The sequence below is a fragment of the Anas acuta genome, chromosome W (genome assembly GCF_963932015.1).
Source record: "Anas acuta chromosome W, bAnaAcu1.1, whole genome shotgun sequence".
Taxonomy (NCBI): Eukaryota; Metazoa; Chordata; class Aves; order Anseriformes; family Anatidae; genus Anas; species Anas acuta.
Genome location: NC_089016.1, coordinates 29517113 through 29541292, shown reverse-complemented (window position 1 = coordinate 29541292; position 24180 = coordinate 29517113). Strand labels below are relative to the sequence as shown.

Sequence of the window (24180 nt, the reverse complement as noted above, 5' to 3'; positions counted from 1 at the left end):
TTAGTTTTAAGGTTTTGCATTTTGAAAGATATTAGTTCAATTTATCAGTACCTAAGCAAATATTAGGAGTTCTTTTGAATGGCACCTGACAATAGTATGAACAATCTGTAACAGTATTATTAGGCCAAATTACACGAGGTAAAGAAAAAGCAAAGTTAGTATGCACACAAGGCAATTGCAGGATTAGTATTGATAATAAAAACCCTGCTTTTTCTGTGCCTTAGCCTTATCTCTTCTCTGGAATTTGCTCCTCCTCTCCTTCCCTTTGGTACTGCAGCATCTCAATGCCAACTGCGGGCGTAGGTGGCAAACGGGAATTGCACAAGGGATACACTAACGCCGTGAGCAAGCAGCAGTACTCTGATAGTGCGACCCAGCCCCGCTATCAGCAGGACTACCTAGGCTCTGCTTAGCAAGCACTGCGTGCCCAAGTACATCTACACACGAGCTGCCTCTCTCGTTGCTTGTGGTCACCGTATCAATGTGATCTTCTAAACAGCACATTTAGGGGAAGAAATAAAGCTTTGTCTTACCATATTCTGCACACAGCTACCAATGGAACGTTTGTTGGAAATTTCACAAAAAATTAAAGTTGATTAAACTTTTAATTGCTGCTTTCACGTAGTTTCAAGCTAGATATGCAAGCTAATGAACAATTTGTAAGCATCATTCAAGAGATACAGGAAAGTCCACAGGGAGGCTTGTTTATACATTAAGAAATTAGAGTAATTTCAATAAGAGCTAAATTGGATACCATTGATTTCAAACCAATTTAAAAAAAATGTAAATAGGTTGGAGCATTTGCATTAAAGAATTTCCTCACAGCTAGGGGAGACAGAATGTCAAACCTCTATTAGCCTTCAGAAAACAAATGTTTACTGATCATTTCTGGCTTCAGAACCAGCTTCTCTCTCAATTACTACTACCTGATTGGATTCTTTAGATCATTATTTGTACAACAAGCCTAGACTTGGAAAAAGCTTATTTTTAAACCTGTGACCAATTCTTTTAAAATAAAAGTCTTGAAAACACACACAGTGTCTGTATTTGTATCTTTCCACACTACCATTTAAAGCCAGTTTTCTTGTTTGACAGCGGTTATTTTGGCCGAAGACCACTGTTTGCTCCATCTTTGGATACAAAGATGAACAGGGAAACGATCATATGAGCCTGCCTTATGTACTCCAAAAGCTTACCTTGTCCCTGAAGTCCCCAGTTTAAAACTCAAGATGATTCAAGACTCAACTGGAAATAAAACCCAGGCCTGCCATAGCCTAACAGAAAAGCACCAGGTCAGCACAGTTCATGCTGAACTCTTTTCTAAATTAGCACTTACTACTAGCCTTCTTGTGGCATAGGCTCAACAGGTGAATATGTTTTTATTGCCTTTTTCTTTTAAGGTACCATACTTAAGAACGGCAGCAGTGGCACCTGAACACATCTAAGAGTTCAAGAAAATTCACAGTCTGTCTGTTCAGTCGAACTTCAACACTTGGCACCAGAGTCCTAAAAACCAGTAGGGAAAGTGGAGCTCTCACAAAGCAGGACAGAGGGTGCTGCTGGCTTTTGGTCTTTCCTACGTTACGTGGGGCGTATGGGGAGATAGTTGGGAGTAACGTTAAATATTGCCACATACTGCCTGAGTCTGAGCTGCTCCTCACACACAGAGAGCAAAGGCAGCTGGTGAGCTAAGGAGCTAAGCTGGTGGATCTCCAGGGGCACAGGAGGGCACAGAGTCACTGCTGTGATTAATAGCTGTCTTGCCAGCAGACATCACGCAGTTTGCGCTGGTTGTAAGCAAGTAATAGGATTTCTCATCACGTTTATTAACAATGAATGATAAAGTATCCTTGTGCTGCTACACTTACTCTGTTTAAAAGCATAAAATAGTCAAAGCAGAACACTTACCTGGCTCCAAAGATGTCTTTTTTTGCTAGGTCAATGCCAGAAACCACCTTTACCCTGAGGATACGAGACTCCTCCTGTTAACAAAAAAAAAAAAAAAAAAAGAAAACAGGTTTAATATGTATTCTGTAATTGATTTTGAAGATCACCAGTTCACAAGAGGTTAACCTGTGAATGAACGCTCACAACCTTTAGACAATATGAGTCTTCCTTACGTAGGATTTTGGAAAAAAAGCCTCTCCTCGGAGGGAGATACACATCTTATCTGCCGAAGAATAACAAACATGAAGAGCATCCAACTACAGCAGTTCTTAGGAGTTAAATAAAAGCAGAATAACAGTAGATTCTAATAACAACATAGTAGTAATAATGCTATAAAATATTAATAGCAAAGGTAGAAGATAACTTGCTGAGCAGTGCCATTTCAAACCTTAATCAATCCATACTCCACAGAAATTCATTCTGCATAGACTCTAAATCTCTCTCTTCAAAATGAGGGGGTATTTGAAATGAGAGAAAGTATTTGTAAAGGTTTTGTCCAATAATGCTAATAATCCCAGCTGAAAGATGTCCAGGGTTTAAAAAAGATACAAGATTAAAATTAAATTCTTAATATGGAGTTGTTCAAGCCTGTGTCATCACCTCAGTAAAAAAATAGCTTTTAGAGACAAGCTGCAGTTTCAGAAGATGCATGTTGTCTATTGTTTTGCTTATATATGCATACATTGTAGGACAGCTGATGTCCTGGTGGGCATCGACCTGACACTCAGTTTATCACCTTGTTACGTTCAGCTCCTGAGGAACGCTGGTATCAACAGCATCTTTTTTTTCACCCAGTTTGGCCCATTTACTTTTGTTACACAAAGGCCACTAGAATTAAATCTGGAAAAGATCCTATGGAAACAGGTTTTGCAGCCACACGTATCAGCTATCCACCTTTTTCTCCACTGATAAGCATTCCAGAGCTGCAAGATACCAGATTCAGTTACAGTAATCTGAGACTCCGTTCCTTGAAGCTTGTTCAGGAAACAATGCCGTTTTCCCACAGGTTTATCCTGGCATGACCATGCTACACCTACTCTATTTGCCTTAGATAGCAAAAAGACATGGACTCGTTAGCCATACCTGAGATTTTGGAGATTATTAGGGAGGTCAGAAACACCCCAGGAGCAAATGAAAGAAACACCGAGGCTGGTCCTGTTCAACCCATCAGCAGAGAGTCCCATCCTAACACTCACCCTGCCACGTCACTCTGTTGCCTTGAAACATGAATTCAAGGCTTTAAATCTTTTCTGCAAATTTGTTTGCTGGTATCTTTTCTGGAAGGACTTACACTGTCCGGCTTCCAAATTGGGAAAATAGGTTCTTTTGGGCCCAAAACAGCCCTACGACTTACCAGATAGGTAAACAAAACAGGATGTGAAAAGCAACATTCAGTGGAGTTCTGTTAGCGGATAGCAAAATGAATGCACTTTTTCATAATTTCAGTAGTGCCACTGATGGGTTGTACAAAGTTATCTTCGAGGCATTACAGAACATACATGATTTTATGATCTTCAGGAGTGGTTTTAATAGACAAAAAGCAATGAACTTGAAAATTAGGATCAAGAAAATTCCTTAAGAGAAAGCAGGATAGAAAAACTGTCAGAAATGCAGACAAGTCTGAACTTACTGAAGAAATGAAGGATAAGAATTTGTAATATTAAGTGAAGAGGGACCAAAAGAGGGATTTCTAGCAGTAACTATGTCACAAATGCTACTCAGATTTCCTCCCATGAAGTCTACCATCAACTCTGCTGGAGTGGCATCTTATTGCTGCACTAACATCACCTCAGCGTATTAATTGAATCAAACGCTGTATGATTAAATAATAATAATACAATCACAGAACCAGAGGATGGCCAAATAGTGGAGAATCCCTAATTCAGGGTCCACAAGACACAAAAGATGATCCTCCAGACAACTGAAACAGATTTTCAAAAACATCTCCTAAGTCTCACTTCATGCTTAAAATAAAGTGCACAAAGGTATGACCCTGCTCCCACCCCACATGCATGCTCTCAGCCTCTGCTAAATATTCCGTTTTTCCAAGCAGGAAAGACAGTGCTTCTGCACGTGTATGTTCAAGTTTTCATATGCATGAAATAAACGTAATACTTCAACCATAATTAAAACATCTCAAGTGGTAACAAGGCTTCATCTACCTACACTCAGTTTTTTCCTTTGGTCAGCACAATACTCTCCTAACAGCTATTGTATGCAATGAGCAAGGTATATTTTGGATGGCAGCAGATTGTTCTGCATTAGCACGATGCTAATTATGCACTGGTCTGAAGCACACGAGGAGCTGTTCAGATAGCTCGTCTGCTAAACGATTCTCTTGTAATGCACTGAACTTCTATCAGTTTTTGTTAAAGTACTCCCAAAAGCAGTGTACCAACACCAGCACGTGCACATGGATGCATACACCAGAAATACAACAGACTATTCCGTGTCACTTGACTGCCCAAAGCCTCGAATTACACAGCTGAGAGGTGCCCACATTGAGCTTGCTCAGCCTTCGCTGCTGGTAGCAGTGGGTACCAGCAGCAGGAGCATCTCCCAGCTTCCCAGGTGGACACCTCCAGTTTCTGTCTCCACTGATCTCCACTTTCTCAGCTGGCAATGCTGGGGGGGAATAGTAAGACTGAAAGGCAGGAAAAGTAAGCTTTTCATAATCTTCTGTTTGATTCTTGTGTCCCTTTTATTTATCTGCAAGTACCCTGCGTCTAGGTAGAGGAAGGAGTTAAATTTTCACAGCCATAGAGAGCGTCCATCACAAGTCAGATAAAGGATTGCTTAGCTAGGCACAACAGGAGACTTGAAACATCGTCAGCTACCTGACAGGTTTCCACTCCCCCTTCTCTGAAAGGCTGGGCAAGAAAAAGAAAACTGGGGTTTTGGTTTGGTTTCTTGCAAATCCAGGGAACACTGAATGCCACAGCAGCCAGGACAAGATCGCTGCACATGGAAAAATTCTGAGACAGAAAGTCCGGGATGTGAAGCCCAGATGAAGTGATCCCTCCTCAGCTTTGAGCCTGGGCTAATCTTTAGCTAAGGAGCACTTTGGCTTGTTGATATTACCTGCATGTTTACACATACATTTCTTTCAGTGGAAAGTGCCAACTTAAACAGCTCTCCCTCCAGTTCACTCCATTCCTGCCGAGGTTTTTCTGAACCTAGGTCAACACCTTGTGGCAGTGCAGCCCACAAGCAGCGTGCCAACAAACCAAGCACCAAGACCAGAAATGTGAGACTTCTGCCTACAGCACCCAGCCATACTCAGTAAACCCAGAAAACACTGACTACCCTTTTGAGTCCTTGTGCAGAAGGATGTTTGAAGCGAGTTAGATGTCATCTGAATACAATCTCCAGATTAATATTTAGAAACAAAGACAATTAACGCTGACTCCACAACTAGGTAACTACAAACCAAGACCACTTCTCAGTGAAGCCAAGACCTCTTGGGCTCACTGTTTATGCTCTGCATGGTGTGACTGATATCTCTGAAAGTACAAACCCTGAGTCAGGAACCCAGTGCAGCAAAGTCCAGGGCTACCTGGAAATAGTTTTGTACACAAACACCAGCACCCAGCCTGACGTATCCCGCAGAGGCCGGGTTGACTGTGTTCAGTGTGCAGGAAAACCCCAGATACAAGTACAGAACTGGGTGAGGACACAGATGTGGAGGGGTAAGGAGAAGCGATATACCTACTGGGGAGCTATGGTTCTTCTTGGGATCCTATGCACGAGAAAGTAGGTGCGCAGCGAGGCTGATGGACACTTGGAGGGACTTACAGGTGGTGCCCTGGTTTGCAAGTTGGGTACACGAACAGGACCATGCAGAGTGGGGTTAACAAAGTTGATCTGAAAAGAGGTACCTATGCCCAAAAGCTTGTCTACCTGCAACCAGAGTAATGGAATATATTCTAATAAAAAGGGCCTAATAAAACATACTGACTCCACTTACAAATCTTAACTTGCTGAGAACGATCAACCTTACAAAGAACTTCATGTGAAGCGATATGCCAACGAGCAGAAAGATGACCTTAGACAGTGTAGGCATCACTGACAGACACAAAGCCAGCAGATTTTATTGGCAGTTAACTATCTTGATTGAAAGACTTTCATAGATAATCAATCATCTGACACATTCTCATAGCAGTTTTGCCCAACACAAACTTCCACCTTCTGGCAACTCTGACGTCCCTCTGAGTCAGTAGAGGAGGCAATCACCACCAAACCCAGGGGTCAGGCCCAAGGACAAACCTTGGGACGCTCCCTCCATCCCTCCCCACACACCCAAGCAGCCAGCAGCTGGCTCACTTAGGACCTTGCCCCGTCGTTCCACCAGCATCCCCAGGACCAGGAGACAGGAACCATGGAGGTGGGGTACAGTAAAGGACAGAAGACAGCAGCAAAGCTGAGACCACCCAACAGGAACCCTGTCCTTACTGGAGGTCTTGAGTGATTTAGAAGCCATTTGCTGCTCAAGTTGACATTCCCTGCCAGGAACAGGCAGCAGTCCACAAAAGCACTCTAGAAATGGTACATGGTCCACATTTCCCCATGGGGTCACCCTAAAAATCTATCCAAAGTGAGCTAAGATCTGGCATTCCGAGGTTACTTCGCATTTTCATAGCTCTGCTCCAAGGCAGCAGGAAGCAACCCCAACACTGGCTGCCCGCTCACACTGCTTCCAGCGGCATCTGCCCTGAAACAGACAGGAACGTGGGAGCACCTGAGATCTGCCTTCCTCTCCCCACTTCTCCATTGCCATGGATGGGAGCTTTTGACTTGGATTCCTTCCTCTTCATTTTGTATTCAGTAATCACACAGAACTGGTCCTTGGATGATTTAAAAGCTATGACACTGACAGTGATTAATAGCAGCAACTCATCTACCGTACCCGTCTTTAAATCACTTCTGGTAGTCTTGCTAAGTGGGCATTTTAAGAGGCACTCTTCTGATGCTGCTCACAGTTCTAAACATTTATCAAAGAAATGCCTGTCTGGTGATAAGATTAAAGTGTATTCCCCTTCTGTACAATTGCCATGTTGTCCAGAGGAAATAGCATTAGCCACTGACAAACAGCCAGCTAGATGAGACGGACACCTCACTCGCAACTTTTCCTCTGAACTGGATTCAGTGGTATACATTTTCAGACGAATATATCCTAAGCTTCTTTTTAAAATTCACTGTTTAGGAGAGGAGTTCAGCCCACCCCAGCAAGGAGTGTTTCTATTGCTGTACCCCTGCCCAGTGTGGCATCCCCACTGGAACTGCTTTCCTCCTGGCTTGGCTCTTCAGCTGCGACACAGACGACCTCAGTACGAGGCTGTTCATGGTACATTGACTACAATACATTTTTCCCTTCTTGTTCCTAGAATTCCCCATGCCTCAGGACTGGGGTTGTTAGCAGCTAAGCAGTAACATGCTAATGCTTTTGAAGCCTCACTTGTCAAAGCTCTTTATGCCTATGCTCTTTCCACCCTCACCCCTCTAACCTTAGCCTCGCAACCTGCTTCAGCAGGGACACCATAAAGTGCTTGGTTAGGTATTAATGTGGAATTCCACAGGTAACCACATTCATGCTTATTTCTGCTCTGTCCAATGATTAACATGAAGTTTATGTATTCTCGCCTCCCTGAAAATGTCAGAGGTTACATACTTTTATTCTTTGCTGAAGGATACTCTTTGCACAGACTGGGTTCTCAGCTGTAATTCACTTTGCCATTTCAGGGAAGCTGACTTAGATTGGACCAAATCAGCCAATAAACAGCCACCTGTGACGAAAACCAAAGCCAACCACACAGCAAAAACTACAAACAGACCCCAGCACAGCTCGCACACCTCCCAGAACAGGCAGGAATACAGGTATGCTTAGAGAATCATGAGATTTTGTGTACATACATTTACATATGCAATTCATATTTTAAAATTTGCATTAAATGCACTTCCTCCAGGTGCTCTGAAAAGCAAAGTCATTTGTAAGACCAATTGAAATTGTAATGTAAAAAAGAAAAGCAAAATCCCTCCAGCTGTTAGATTAATGAAATACGCCAGAGCTGGGAAGTTCAGGGAGAAGTCAGCGGCACCGAGGGAAGAATGCAGGTACACGGCGCCCTGGCCTGCCCGCTCCTTCCCCACCCCTGCAGACAATAACCAAGCAGAGGTAACTCAGTCCACACCAACTAAAGCAAGATGGCTGTGCTATGAAAACCAACCCGAACACATTTTGGAAAATGCATTCGTACGTTCTGAACACACAGACAGGAATCCACAGCAATCCAGCCCGGTAAAAGAAAAACTAGAGTTCAGCTTCCTGTAGGACAGAAAATCCCACAGGATTAGAACACACACTAAGAGAACAGCACTGAAATAATAATCAATACGGGTATAAAATTAGAAGCCTGGCCTTTTCCTTTTTTTTTTTTTTTTCTTTAAATGAACAGACAAGTGTGAAAGGCAGACAAAGTTTGGATCAATGCAAGCCAGTATTTGAACAGATGCCACGCAGACCAGAGAAGTGACGCACTGAAGGTTTAATGTGTTCCTCCACAATTACCTAGTGAAAGGCACATAAAATCAAGTCAAATCTCTCAGGCCGGACAAGTTTCTTTCAGAAACACGCCACGAATGCCTGAGGTGCAGCAGGTATTTCCTCAGCAGCCCCAGCCTCGGGCAGCCCAGCCCTCCTCACGTCTACTCCGAGGCCTCACAAGCAGCTGGGGAGCACAGTTGAGACCTCACCCCGACACAGTGCCGGAGCAGGGAACAAAAGGCAAACTCACCAGGCACTTCAGCGTCTCCTTGGTGCGGGATCTCTGCGTGCAGGGGGACGGCGTTCCTCACAGCACAGCGAGGCCCAGCTGGCTCCGAGCGCCCTGAGCAGCGGCGATCGGTACACGGAAGTTTCTCCGGTGGAGGCAATAAATTGCCGTCACCAAGGCAACAAGGTGAAAGGACAGCAATCTAGTGTTTCACCTGAAGAAAGCTTAAGGTGAAATGCTGTTTGTTTTTTTTTTCCCCCTCTGTATACAGACATTTTTGATTTCAAACCAAGATAGGAGTCAGCGAGGTAAATTTCCACTGAGTGGGATGAAAGAAACCAGATAATACTGGAAATGTACCTGCACGCCAGAGACTGTGAATTCAGTTCCATCCACTGAGCACGTCCTCTTTATTTTTATTGCACTTAAAGGGTTGCAAAATATAACAGAATGGAAAAGACAACAAATCTTTAACTTGTTTTTAAACTCTTGGCCCTTTTGTTATTCTGAATAATAATAAAAAACAACACACACAAAGCCCCCGCTGTGCTGGACATAACAAAAATATACAAATACCCAAACAAACTGCTCTTTAGTTTTCTGCATTACTGTGAAAAGTCAACTAGGACTTGCAGTTTCAAAACAAAACAGAATATTTTCAACCTACTTTAAAAAAAAAAAAAAGGAATATTTTCTTTAGCAAAACTAACAGCATTAGAATAATCCTAAATCTTTCAGCAACTGAATATGTAGAAGACAAATTAGATCATAGGAGAGCCGTGCTGATTTTTACTTTGATTTGTTGGTGGATTAAACCAACCCATATTACAGCCGATTGCCCGAAAAGGCAGTCCTGCTTTTTCTTCCCTGCAGAATTCTTAACACACATTGCATGAGGCAACACACCCAAAAACAGATCAACATATTTTGTCTACGGCAGATCTTGAAATCGGAGGGATTGAACAGCAGCTTTCAGAGGCAGGAATGCTGTGTGACTGGGCTTCTCCGGAGGAAGCCACCAGGCTGAGGGGAGGGCTGCCTGTGCAGCAGGCAGCGAAGCCCGAGCCAAGCTCCTGTCCCGCAGAAAGCAGGACTACACTGCTGAGCAGCACCTGCCTGCTTGTCCTCACACCACAAAGCCCCGAGCCTAGGGGGACCTGCTCTTTTCCAGACCAGAACAAGGTGCACAGCGACCTCCCCGCACTGCTGTGCCATGAGCCCGCAGGGCCGGCAGGAAGGAAGGGGCGTTCAGCTCGGGGAAAGCTTGCACAAAGCCAAGGTTGTGCAGCGTAACCGCAGGCTGTGTCAGGCTACACTTACAAGGCCCTGGATATCCCAGAGCACTACAAAGTTATTGAATTAGGTTTTACTGAATACCTTGTCGAGGCCCACCTGATGAAGCCAACACCGGTAGGCAGGACGAGAGCAGCAGAGCTTGTGGAACTGTGGGAACCTTAACGCTTACGCAACACAAAAACATCGGATGTTTCACAACAACAGTTACAGCATTACTCTTAGGCCTTAGGACTCTCAGAGGCAAAATATATTCCCATATTCCTTGGTTAGACTGATACAGCTGGGGAAAAACACCAGGCAAATTTTCAGGAAGGCGCGAGTTGGTCTTAACAGGGAAGCATCACCGTGCTGCCCTTACGCGTGGACAAAACAACTGATGAAACTGAAGCGAGCAAGTTAAAAATACACATGTTGGGAGCAAGGTATTCAGATCAAAGCGTATCAGTGGCAGAATTAGCAAACAGAACTCAAATCTCCCAGCCTAATGCTCTGACAGCAACAACACAAGCAGGCTAAAACCACAGAGCACTGAGCTCATGAAAATTTGTTCGCGGGGTATTTTACCACATTAAAAAACAAACAAAAAAACAAAACAAAAAACCACGCTCCAGGTGATCTATTTTTATAAAAATCAGTTTAACTCCATGCAGCCAGATAGACTTGAGCAATTTCAGCAAGCACGTTGAACTGGGTCACCTGTAGTCTTTGGAAATGCCTACATGAATGCAGAACTGGAAATGAATGGCCTTGCTGCACTGCAGTATGAGACCTGATTTTCCTTATTTAACGCTTAGATCTATTTATGTCACTCACTAGAGGAATTCTTCTAACCAACACAGTGTTTTCCACACCAGGTAATTCAGCAAACTCTCCAGCAGGCTCACACAGGCTGTGCAGACGTCTTCTAAGCCCAGCTGTGCCAGCAAAGGGAAACAATTCCTACCCAACAGCTTTCTTCCCAGTTTTTACCACCACCAGAGGCTACTGCCCCCCACCCCCCCCTTTCCCAGCTCAGGGAGCACCCAGAGGAGCAGATTTTCAGCACGGGAATTTCTCTTCCTGAAAGCAGCCTCCATCTGCTTTTCTCTGGACAAGCCAAGAGACCTATTTAATTGGTGGTAGCAAAGAAACCTAAAAAGCAGTTGTGACACGTTGCTATTAAAAACCACATACAAAGCAGTGACTAGGAGCCAGCAGGACATCTGCAGAAGTTGGTGACCTGAAAGTGACCCCCCCCCTAAATGGACTTCAGTTTTAAGAGGGAAAAAAAAATTAAAAATCTTGCATCAGATATCAGCACCAACATGTTCTGCATCCAGATAGAATATTTACTGCAAGAATAAACAGCAGTTTCCTACAGTAAAATCTGTCAGTAAGGCTTTATTGCTGGTGGTGGTGGTTTTCCTTGGGGGATACAGAAATTCAGCTGATTCTTTAAAACTTTAAGCTTTTATCCAACAAACATCTATTTCTGGCATGCAAAAATAGCCCTTTAAGCATGAACTACCATAAAATAAAGGAATGGTGCTTTTTACAAGTAGGATGATTGCATTACACCGGCCCTGACACTCGTAAAAGCTTTGTCAACCATGGTGAGTAAAACAAGGCCAGCTGCTTTAATTTCAGATATTCATTATCCTCGGGTCAATGTCCGGACAGATCTAGTACTTACAGCATACAGAGAGCAGTACTTCAAAACTTACTAGTCAAAAGAGGAACACAAAAATCCAAGGCGCTGCTGAACGCCCACCAATTTCACCCAGCAATGAAGGACAGCCCCGACCCCCAGCTAACAGCTCACACTAAGAAGTTGCTGCCAGATGCAAACCAACGGGGGCTAACAAGCCATGGCACTGAGATGGCTTCAGAACTGCTCCTCCAGGATAATCCTTTTACAGTTCTACTTGGTAACCATCATTGAGACACCGTGACCCAACTGCACACGGGCAGTCCCGGGGGGAGGCTCTGGCAGAAAGCAACACCTCTGCACACAAAGCTGAAGGAAGGTTTTTTAGGAAGTCCAGCACGACCTTGAGCAGCCATTCTCTAATCAAATGCTGTCTTAAAAAAACAAGTCCAGCCCTCACTCTCATGCCACCCACGAATTTACAGAGGGCTTGCTCTGCCCTACCGTCCAGGCGGTTAGTGGTGGTGCTGGACAGGACTGGGCCCTGGGGCGCTCCACTGGTTGCCACCTCCAGTAGCCTTGGTGCCGCTGCCCGCCGGCCCCAACAGACTGCTCAGAGCTGAGCTAACGCCTGAAGAAGCTGGGGCCGTGCTCATTATGGGCCTGTCTTTTATTCCTGCCACTTCACACACTTCAAAGGGCACCTTTACAGCTTTTATTGTTTCCTATGATAGCACGAAAATAATTCTTAGCAGCTCCCCAAACACAGGGCGAGTGCCCAGCCTCAAACTGGCCGGCCGCCATCCCGCAGGGTGGCAGGAGGGAAAGCACCAGGCCTTCCTCCCGCTCCGCGCACGTGCTGGCCTCACACACGCAAAGAACTTCAAGGTCTTTGTTTCAGAGTGGCAACTGCTTCCTACATATATAGTCTAAAAAACATTTGTTTAAAGCAAGTTTTATCAAAATTCTGATACCTTCTTTCTTTAAATACTGAGGGCATTGCCAGCTGTAATTAAAAAAGCCAGCACTGATCATCATCGTGACCTAGATTAATACTCGCACTTCCTCGGTGAAAAGCTAAGGAAGTGGTTCTAGGTAACAAACACTGCCGTCTTAGTTCTGTGCACAGCAAACACACATTGAGAAGCATAGCATTGGTCAGTTTAGATTTTTAAAGGCACAAATCTCTAAAGCAGGTTCCAAAGGCTGGCTATGCACACCAAGTGCACAAGAGAAGATCCCGTACCAAACGGGGGAGGTTTAGATGTACTTCATTCCAGTAGCCCAACTGGTTGCTGACTGCTCATGCAAGCATGTTTGTGTAACCACAATCTATATTCTTGTTAGATATTTAAAGATTTTAGACCATAAACAGTCAGCTTTATTGCTGCTGCATTGTTTAATGACAGGACATGCGTTCAATAAAAATGTAATTCCAACAATAAACTGTAATTGGAGGCTTATTTCTAACCAAGATAACGTCAGTGATCTATTTAACCGTATGTGCCCACAGACCAAAGCTGCCACAGGACTGTCTGTTTCATGCAGACAACGAACTGCAGGGCAGATGAGGAACAGGACAAGGAATTTCTTAAATAGGCTTTGCTGAAAGCATTGATAACAGAAAGATCTACACACAGTGACAAGAAAATACCAGTGACATTGCCAAAACCTTAAATATCCCTAAAAGGACACCTTTGTACTGCAGCACTTCAACCTCAAAAAAAGATTTTATCAAGCACATTTTCAAAATAGTTGAAGGGGTATTAGTCACTTTTAGGATCTGTTGTTCTGAAGATCTAACACTGCTTTAGCACACAACACATTTCATCTTGGTACAGCGGAATGCAAAAATTAAAAGCATTGCTTTCAAAAGACTTCTGTAGAGATGCACAAGAGAAATACTGCAGATGAAATACATCAGCTGGACTGATTCCACACACAGTTTACACCAAGAGGAAGGAAAAAACTATTGCGAACAAAGAAAGTAAAGACAAAGAACTCTAAGTTTTGAAGGAGTTTGATTTCTCTCTTCTGCTCAAACCAAAAATCAAGTACGATTGCAATGTTAATAATTGCACCTTCCAATTATAAAGTATTAATGCTGGATTATTACATCTCTTGTAATTCAAACACATCACGCAGTAGCGATTTTAGGAATATTAAGAGAACAAAACCATAAAAGATTGTTGCTTAACAAACAGGATGGTAAATTCAGTTAGGTCTAACATGATGTAATCTTAATTCATCCTGGTTTGAGCTGCAGAAGAGAAACAAGTCAAAATGTTAAAGAGCAACATACAGTGCTACCATATCCAAAATGCTCTAAGAGCAGTTCTGGAAAAATTAGTGAACTTGGCTGGCACTAAACCTTATTCTACAATTTCAGTGCTCAGTGCATTCATTTACTACAAAAAGATCTTGTTTGAAACTTGGTTTGTAGCAAGTCTGATAAACTGTAGAAGAAAAAAGGATGAAACATAGGCTATAATCCCAGAATTTGATTGAGAGCTAGCTTCATGCATCTCAGAGCTCCACCAGTTTCTTTGCTGTTCAATGACTGGAGCGTTGCAGGTATTCTCTACATTTACATGGCTAAATGAACATGATGCTAATTACTGTATATTCTACCACAATAGAAAGACAACAATTCATTTTCTAGGGAGGAGGGATAAGAACATCAGAAGGAATCTGGTAATTAACAGAGGCATATATATGTATAACATTAAAAAAACTGATAAGCATTTGCATTTATTTTAGAGCTTTTATCCAACTTCCATTCAGTCACTGCATTAATATAAAAACATGAGAAAAAAATATGGGCTTGCTGGGGTTTTTAAAAGATTTCTGTTGGAAAACAAATATTCTGCCCTTCATGTTGAATATGGTTTGTCCAAGTGCACTGGTTTAACATAATGTTATCAGGATCTGTTTTAAGGTCTTGCTCATCAAATCTTGGTGTAGTTTGCAAAAGCGTTTTTTATAATTCATTACAGCCTGCATCCATTGAAATGGTTCCAAATTCTGTTACTTAAGAAAGCCTTCTAGCTAAAACATTTTTAAAACACTTTGAAGGAACAACAACAAGAACTTGAAAAAGTAAAGCCACAGATGACCCCAAGATTTACCTCTCAGTGCACGTATTGTGGTTTTTGTTTTTAAATAAACACCCCATAACTTCTGCACAAAAGCAAAACAACAGACACGAAGATGTCTGATGCGATGTGGTTACTCTCACTATAAGAATGAAACCCACAGTTTGCTTAGGTGGCAGCAATAGCAGCTTCCACAGGCTTCCCTGGCAAACAATTCCTTTTTCAAGCCCATTAACATTAGCTACTGATCTGACTAAAATACTCACAAGCACTCCTCTATTCTGTATCCTCCTCCTTAATCAAGTTTTCCTCTTGCGTTTCTTCTTAATGTTTTTGCACAGCATTAAACCATCTTCTTCCACATTCTTGCAAAAGCTGTTATGAAGATTAAAAACAGACCAGATTCAAGCTTCTGGTCTCAACATTTTGAGAGCCCTGCACCAAGAGCTGAAGCCAACTCTCAAACACAGCTGCCAGTCCATGCCCCCACTCCAGAGCTAAGGGGTGGAGACAACAACCCCAGGGGCAGGAGAAGGGGAAGAGGCCACCTCGTCAGGCCCGTAATTAAAAAAGGCAGGTGTGAGGCCTCACCTTTCCAGTCACACACAGGTGATGACACTTAGGACTCTTTAAAAATCAATGGATTACCAAGCACACACCTTACTTTCATCTTCTGCACAACGATGACCCAAGCTTATTGTGCACTTTAAGTTTAACCTTCAAAGCCATCTTAAAATGTGCATTAGAAGGGGTCCCAAGGATTTCTGAGAGGTGTGATCACTACCGAAATACCAGTTGATTCCCTGTGAGCAGATCTGCACTGTTCTGTCATACATATTAAAAAATCAATGGTAAATTAAAAATAAACCTTGTAGCAGACAGGCACACAAACCTATTTCATCAGCCTAAGAGCCCCTGGCACCTGTGATGCAGGTGACGCACAGCACACCACATCCACACACCCGGGGAGCCCTGCAGGGCAGGCTCTGTGCAGGACCTCGTCCCCAGGGCCAGGAGCCCCCCGCTGATGGCAAGGCCAGCGGCAGCCCTGGCTGCAGGATGGTGGAGGTTTATCCTGAAAGGACGTGGGGAAAGTGATCAACTGCGAGGAGTCCCTGCGCTTCCCAGCTTGCTTGCAGAAACTGGGGGCAGGACCCGACTGGAGGCTGCCCCGATGGCGCAGGGTCTGGAGTGAGGAGCACCCAGGAGGGGCTGCGCTGGGCTCGCTCAGCCTGCAGCAGGCCAGGGGGGGGCAACTGCTGCCCACCCCACAGCCCCCACAGGGACAGCACAGCCGGCCCCTTCTCAGAGCGGGCAGCAAAAGGCCAAGGAGCGACCATCTCAAGTTAACACCAGAGAAGTTCCTGCTGAACAGGACAGGCTTTCCATGCCACCAGGTGGTTAAGGACTGGAGAGAGGCTTGGAGGGGCTGCAGGGCCTTCAGCACAGGAGATGGGCAGAGCCGGGCTGGAGACGGCCCCGAACGACCTGTGCTGATGCTGCCCAGCCGCTCCCCAGGCACCCCTTGCCTCCAGCACGGGGCTCTCACCACCACTGATTCTGGCAGCAGCTCCTGCAGAGGGTCTGTGGAACAGCCCACAGTGTCCTAGACAGGAGGACTGGAACAGATTGCTTCAAGATGGTGTGCAGCGACAGCAAGAACTGGCTGTGATCCCTGCCGAACACACGCATGCCGCGAGCAGGGTGGACCAGCACAGACGTTTCTGCTCTCTGCGAGGCCTGAGGCAGGACCAGGAGCTGCTGCAGCGACACCACGAGCTTCAGCACCCCCAGACTGAACCTGGTCAGTGGCCAGCACGTATCCGTGCCCCTTGAGTGGCTGACACATTCAGTACAGCTATATCACAGCCCTGGCCCCATCACCTGCTCACCGTGCTGCTGCTCATCCTGCTGCTCTGCTTTCTGGGGGTAAAGCGAGGCAGCATGGCTGGGTGTCCACTGGGGGATACAGAGAGAGACAGAGGGCACGGATGGACCCCAGGCCCTGGGAGACATCGACAGCCTGATGTCTGAGCGCAGCCTGATCCTTTCCCGTCACTTTTTTGAAGCACTGCAATAGCTCAACTGAAGCAGACTTCAGCCTAGAGCAGAGAGCAGGAATGCCAATTTTCACAGAAAGACTCCATTTTCTAACAGTTTGTTGCCTTGCATGAATCATCCTATTATCCAGCAAGAAATGAAATTAGATCTTGCAGCTCTCAACTGAAGTTAATAATTAATGTTACTGTAAGAGTTTCCAGTCTTCCCTGGTGAAGGAACTCTTTCAAACACATTAACATTTCAATGAGCGCTGCTGTCAGTCAACCCAGCAGCTCATTCCTTTGGCCTCTCTTCTCCATCTTCAAGATTTTTGTTGCTATTGTTTTTGTTTTAAATACCAAGTTTTATCCCCCAGCAGTACCTCCGCCTTGTCCTTAAGGGCAAATGCAGCTGTTAGCTCTGCTCCCCAGGCATTTCTGGGCTTGGGGGACGAATTCCTCTTTACAGTCTCTGTCCAGATTAGCAGAAGAGAAGCCAGTACCTACACCAGGCTGGTGGATCCACTGAAGGGATCCACACTAACCATGGAAGTCTAATGCTCAGGCTTTTGTATCCTGGTTTTATTCTTCCAAGATGTTTGCACTGCATTTGGGAAGAGCAGCAAACTGAAATCTCCACCTACAGCTCCCTTCAGGAGAGGTTCAGGTTGGAAACGAGGAGACATTTCTTCTCGGAAAGAGCAGTCAGGCATTGGGATGGGTTGCCAGGGAGGTGAAGTCACCGTCCCTGGGGGTGTTCAAGGAAAGGTTGGACATGGTGCTTAGGGACATGGGTGATGGTAGTGGGTGATGGTAGGGGAATGGTTGGACCGGATGATTTTGGAGGTTTTTTCCAGCCTCAGTGATTCTCTGAGATGCTGTTCCCATTCAGCACGCAGGTGTGGCTGAAAGCAGGGAGCTGCGCACAGCCAGCTCCTTGGTGACTGGGGGCATGGGAAAGCTCACTCTGGAGAACTTCAGCCATCTGCTTTGTCATCTTCACTGCAGCGTGTGCTCCTTCTGAAACTGCTTTAACCACCAGCTTTCTCCTCAGGCCATTATAAAAATGCATTTCTTGGCACCCGGAGCCTAGGAGGATGGGAAAAAGGAGGGTGCCTCCAAAAGAGCATCTCATCTGGCAGCCGAGGTCCAAATCGCAGGAAGGGTCTGCTGCCAACTCACGAATTGCTCACTTTTTAGCTCCTTGGCTGCTACGACCTGTACCTATGAAGGCAGATGTAACTGCACGCTTAGTCATGACTACAAAAATTCACCCCTCTGAAGATCAGAACAAAGCTCTCCACAGCCTCTGCAAAGACAAAGACACGCGGTGTGCGGGTGCACAGAGAGTGCGCCGGCTCACTCAGGATTACACCTCCTCCCCAGAAGGCTTATTCTGACTGAAGATCTACAGCAATCAGATTTGGGGTGATGTCCACTCCAAACGTGGAGGCACTGTCCACTCACCCACCATTTGGAGCACTGTATCCAGGAAGCAGGGATCGTAAGAGAATTTGGGAACATGCTGTGCAATGAACCACGCTGTGCACGAAACACCTTGCTCATCCCGCAGGAGATGCTCTTCTCCTGATAGCTCCTCCACCTCTCCCACTCCTCTCCTACTCACTTGGAAAAACACGGCAGCCCTCTGACAAGGATTTTTTAACTTTTGGTGGTGGCAAAGAATATTTGCAATTCAAAGCTGTACTCCAGGGCTAGAAAGCTCTCAGTTAGACTGCCATCTCCTCGAAGATGAGAAAACCGTGCGGTTATCAGTGCAGGTGTAATGGGCTGGGCTCGGGAAGCTGGCAGCGAGCAGCCACAGGCTCTGAGACAGAAAGGACAGCGAAGCTCTCCAAGGAAGCTTCCCCAGGATGCCCCTGGCATGCCCTGTGAGCAGCTGGAGGCACGGACCAGAATTAAGATAATGTGCAAAACCCACGGTAGTCAAAAACCGTACTAGCACAAACATGATGGATGCAGGGAAATAAATTTAAGTAATTTAGCTGGACAAGTTATTTCCTATGCATACGTGAATTTAAGCTACTTTACAGAAAGAACAGCAGTTACCACCTTCCTTACTGAAAGGACATAGGATCACTGCTAAAAAAACTGGCAAGGCAGGTTGATTTTTTTCCTTTTAATGAGATATGATTTATTTTTTTTCCCCCCTTTGACACAGAGATTTTTAGTTTTCCGTAAATAATTTCTACATACGTGTTGGGGGTGGAAGGTTTGGTGAGGGGCCTTATTTTCAACTGTGTTACTGGCTGATAGGGAACTCCATAAGAGTTTGTGAAATCCTATAAATAAATGGATTGTTGCTGGACAAAGCTCAGAGGTTAGCTCAGTCACTTGCTCCTAAAATGGTACTTGACACTGACTAGACTAAGAAACACTCATTAAAACATTCAACACTCATTATCCCAAACAAAGGCCGGACTTTGTGTTCTGCCAGGCATTCTGGATGCAGAATGCAGCTCAACGCACCGAACAAAAGCCACATTGAAACCGATGTATTGCAGAAGACGTGTAATAAGGTCAGTCATTCATCATATCAGAGCAGGACCCGGTCCCAGAGAAACACAGATGCATGTTCTTGGATGAAGCAGAAAAAGGAGGGAGCAGAGGGCACAACAATTCAAAATTTCATCGCCAAGTCACAAAGCCCAGGAACAGCTCCTACCCCATTTTCTGTGGCGTTAGCAATGCAATACAGAGAGGTGACGAGCAGGTAGAAGCAGTAATTCCTTCACCACAACCAAATCAAGTCCCAAAAGTATGCAATTGGCCCTGCCTCTGCGCCAGCCATGGGCACCACCACAAAGAGCCTGGATCTGTCCTCTCCGCACCTCCCCGCAGGTGTTTAGGGACACAGACAAGATCCCCGAGCCACTCCTCCCGCAGGCTGACGGCTCCAGGCCCTCCAGCATCCCCGCGGCCCCAAGCCCCATGCTGGGCTCCCTCCCCATCTCCACGTCTCCTGTACCAGGGTGCCCAGAAGTGGGCCCAGCTTCCAGGTGCACCCGCAGCAGCACCGGGCAGGGGAAGGATCACGTCCCCTCACCTGCTGGCTGATTTTTGTCTTAACTGTTCCTCCACGACGACAAATTAATTTTATATGAACTACGTACAATGGTGAAGGTTACTCAGGATAATACAAATTAACAGAAGCAGCCTGAAGAACACAGGTTAAATAAAGTTACATCCCCTTGCAGAAGTAACAAGATCTACAAAAAAGAAATTTTTGCTTTGGGTTTTTGTTTGCTTTTGTAATTACTGTGGCTGCACCAAGCAAAGGGAGGAGACTAGCGAGGAACTGCTGCAGAGATACCAAAATCCAACCCCACAGAGAACTGTGTCCTTTAACAGGCTTCTGCTCCAATAGATGTTGAGTTTTAAAACAATATCTAGGCTTCGGCATATTACACAATGCTACTGGCCAGCACGCTATGTTATATTGCAGTTGCTCGTACTAAATATAGGAGAACCTGCCCACAAGGCTAGGTAACAGCTTCAGAAAATGCAGCTGCTGGTAAGGAACTTCCACCACCAGAAGTGTTAGGAGAGGAGGCAAGCGGAGCTGCCAAGCCCCAGCAGTGCCAGGAGGTGAACAAAACAAGGCGACTCCTTCAGCTCTGCTCTCCGCACTGCCACACTTGCTCAAAGCTCACTAAAAGCAGCTTAAAGTGGTTGCTCAAAGGAACCCCAAAACCCAGGAATGTGCAAGTTACCCACAAAAATACCCCACACCACCCTAGATCAGAACCAGAGCCATAAATTTGAGTACAGCTCAAATACTGTCAGAGATGCCATCACGAAACACAAGGAGCTAAAAGGATTTCTTAAAAGTGTTCTGACAGCGGCTAGTGTGCAATACCAGGGTAAACCATTTCGTTTAAGACCTCAGACAGCCCATTAAATCACCAAAACACAAAATAAAAAAGAGGGTTGCCATGCTGAGATCAATTTATCAAGCAGAAAGGGAGAAGCCTCCCAGAACTGCTGTACAATCCCGGGAGGTTCCCTGTTTTCCACCAATACAGCCTGGACAACAAAAACTCCAAAGCCAAAGCTTTCTCGCAGGGGCAGAGCATTTAGTGGGGAGCACCGAGAGCTGCACAGCCACACCACAGCTGCCCCCGGAGCCGCCCGGGCTCTGCCTTCTTCCCAGACTCTGCAGGGAGCTCCAGCAGGAGCGCTGCTGCTCACTTGAAAACTCTCTCCCTCTGCGTGCAAGTTACCCAGTGAATATCGGGTACAACTCAAAAGCCATGACCAAGAAAATTCAATTAAGTATCCGAACTCCCTCAAATTCTTGGCTTTTGCACAAAACCCACAAAGCATCACGCAGAAATTCAGCTGATGTTGTCCTTTTGCAGGCCAAGACTGACAGAAGTATTCCTCTGCCTAGGGGATGAGCTGCAGGGAGCACCGACGTTTCACACAACCACAGAGCGGGCTGGGTCGGACGGAGCTCACGGCTCCACGCATTCCCACTGTCGTCCTTACGTCTGGTCTACCACCCGCACCGCCACACAGCAAGTCCGATCAGCGGGCAGATTTCCCAGACAAGCCCAATAGGAGATTCATTTGATGTCAGTTCAATTCTCTGAGCTGACGGGGGTTTGCTCCTCATGGTCACTACACCTGATGGAAGGGAAGGGGTCGGGTCAGATCAGATTAATCTACTGCAGTCTGAAAAGACACCGCCGTAACGTGATCCTTCTGCTTCTCAGTACAAAGCTGCACCACACATTCTTACTGCACATGGAAGAAGAAGAAATTTGTTTTAAAGGTTTGTTGAACACAAACTAGCAAGTGTTTTGTAAATAGGTAAGCTTCACCTATCCAGAAATCTACAGTCTTCACCCCACTGTTGCATCATGGCAGTGGGGAGGAGGAGGTTGCAGCTACACCAGAGCCGCGCTCTCCAGCAGAGGTTTGCAGGTGCCCAGCGGTAATTCCTCCCCCGAGGTACCAGCCTGGTGCCCACGACTGCCTGATCTCTGCTGGATCTGGATTCGCTTTCCAACACATGCTGCAGAGAGCAGGAACAGCCCCAGCCCTGGGCAGGGAACGGCTGATTGCATGGCACAGATCACGGCCAGCTTCATCAACAGGCTCAGCTACAAGGGGGAGCCTAAAAGTCGCTGGCCTAGAGAGGCAGACTGCCTAACAGCAGCTCTTTGAAGCAGGGATCATTCAGAGATATTTATTCTCTATTCCTAATAATTTTCATAGGAAAAAAAAAAACAAAACTTCTCGATACCTAGTCAAGCTGCTGAACTCAGGGTGACGCTGCAGGGCAGGACAGAACCAGCAGGCTGGAGAAAACAGTGCTGGAGAGGAAACGTACGGGTTCCTCCCCCAGAGCAAGAAACCAACATGGGATGGGAAGGTGACTAACACAGAAGAGGCACAGCACAACAGGCAGGCTGCCAAAGATGCAAGGTAGTAAATAAGAGTGAGAAATTAACGTTAATCACTAAGTCTGCAACCTTTTGCAACAACCTTGTCTTGTTTCGTTTTAATTATCTCTAATGAAGACGCATGGCAGCTTTTTAGCCAGCCCAGTAATTTTCCAACTAGATCAAGCTCTGTTCCAGGAGTAGCATGGCCAAAAGAACTCTCACTAAGCGTAAATCAGCTGAAATACATGGGAGAATCTCACAGGCAGTCTTCCCCAAGTCATTGCTTGAATGCAAAAGGGTGTGTGCTTTTTGGTTTTCCTAGATCCAGAGAATGGCTCGTGCTGGGAAGGACCTTACAGACCACCCCGCTCCAACCCTGCCACGGGCAGGGACACCTCCCAGCAGCCCAGGCTGCCCAAAGCCCCATCCAACCCTGTCAGGGATGGGGCACCCACAGCTGCTCTGGGCAGCCTGTTCAGCGCCTCTCCACCCTCTGAGTGATGAATTTCCTTCTAACATCTAGCTAAATCTGCCCTCTTTCAGTTTAAGACTGTTTTACTGGCATGCAAAGCCTACTACTTCATTAGCTATTACCAGATGAGAACACCTGAATGAGTATTTTCAGCTGATGGATGCAGAAATATCTCCTCAAGATTTTTAGCTCTCAGAAATAGTGCCATGCCCATCCCATTCTTCCCTCATGCAGCCTTCCCCAAAACCTACGAGTGACGACAGAAAACTGAAAAACAAACAAAAAGCCATGATGTACCCTGTCTGTGCTTTCACATACTTCCTGCTTTTAACGCACCTTTCAGCTGAAATGTGAAATACTGAATATTTATGAAATATTAAGGGAAGGAAGGGGGAGATCTCTCAATGTAAAAAAAGCTTTTCTAAGGCAATCACATACCGCAGCTCATTTCCTGCACCCACTTACCAATGACCACGTCTTTCCTGGAAAATTCTTCGTTTTTCTAAATCAGTAATCTCTTTAGCATCAATAAAACGGGAAGCATGTTCCAGTCTTTAAGCTACATAAGACTGGAGGCTAACATGACATTAATAGCCAGTTTAACTGCAGAGAGGGGCTGAAACCTCTGCTGAAAAGGATGCTGAATACTGCCTTTGTCTAAGACAGAAAGAGCAGAGGCTACAACCAGAGATCAGACATGAAAACCAGAAGTCAAGAACTGCCCTCATGTACATGCACCAAACCTTAACCGGAAAGGCCAGGTAAGACTCAAGTCTTCCATAACAACTCAGCATTTAATAACTAGATGTTCTTTATTTTAAATATATAATTGTTGTTTATTCTTTTGCTTTACAGAAACCTTCCCTCTATAGTCATATTTTTTAGCTTATTATTTCTTAGTTAAGAATCTTGGCGGATTCACACCGATTTATTGCCCTTGTATATCAATGCAATAGTACCAAGCAATAAAACCCTCAATACCCATGATCTAGCAAGAAGTCTAAACAAACGGGAATCATATTAGCCCACACGGCTCCTACAAAGACATCACTAGAATCAGAAAAAAATTAGAAGGGGATACCTTGATATTATCAGTCAAACCCCAGCTCTACACCAGGCAGCATCAACACAGGTTGCTTAGGGCCGTCTCCAGCCCAGCTCTGCCCTCCTCCTGTGCTGAAGGCTCTGCAGCCACTCCAAGCCTCTCTCCTGTCCTTAACCACCTGGTGGCGGGGGCAGCCCGTCCTTCTATTGAGCTGGAATTCCTCTTGCTGCTCTCTTGTCCTGCTGGCTGCAGGGTGGGCAGCAGTCACACCCCCTCAGCCTTCTCCTCCCCATGCTGAGCAAACCCACCAGGGTCGCCCCTCCTGCATGCCCAGCACTCCTTCCCCCAGCCTTCTTGATGACCCATGCGACTTGCTCTGTTTCATCAGCATCTGCCCTGAGCATGGGGGGCTCGAGCTGGACACAGACAAGATCCCAGAAGTGCTGCCCAGAGAGGAACCGCCGCTTCCCCAGCG

General features: G+C 45.6%; 1 protein-coding gene across 4 annotated transcripts in view; it reads right to left on the bottom strand.

The window, feature by feature from the left end:
* The window catches only part of NEDD4L (NEDD4 like E3 ubiquitin protein ligase), a 139809-nt gene that overhangs the window by 101094 nt on the left and 14535 nt on the right, over positions 1-24180 (bottom strand). For all 4 annotated transcript variants that reach the window (XM_068665155.1, XM_068665156.1, XM_068665158.1 and 1 more), the window contains exon 2: positions 1909-1982. In XM_068665155.1, the coding sequence (XP_068521256.1) occupies positions 1909-1982 (74 nt within the window). The remainder of the gene's footprint in view (positions 1-1908; positions 1983-24180) is intronic.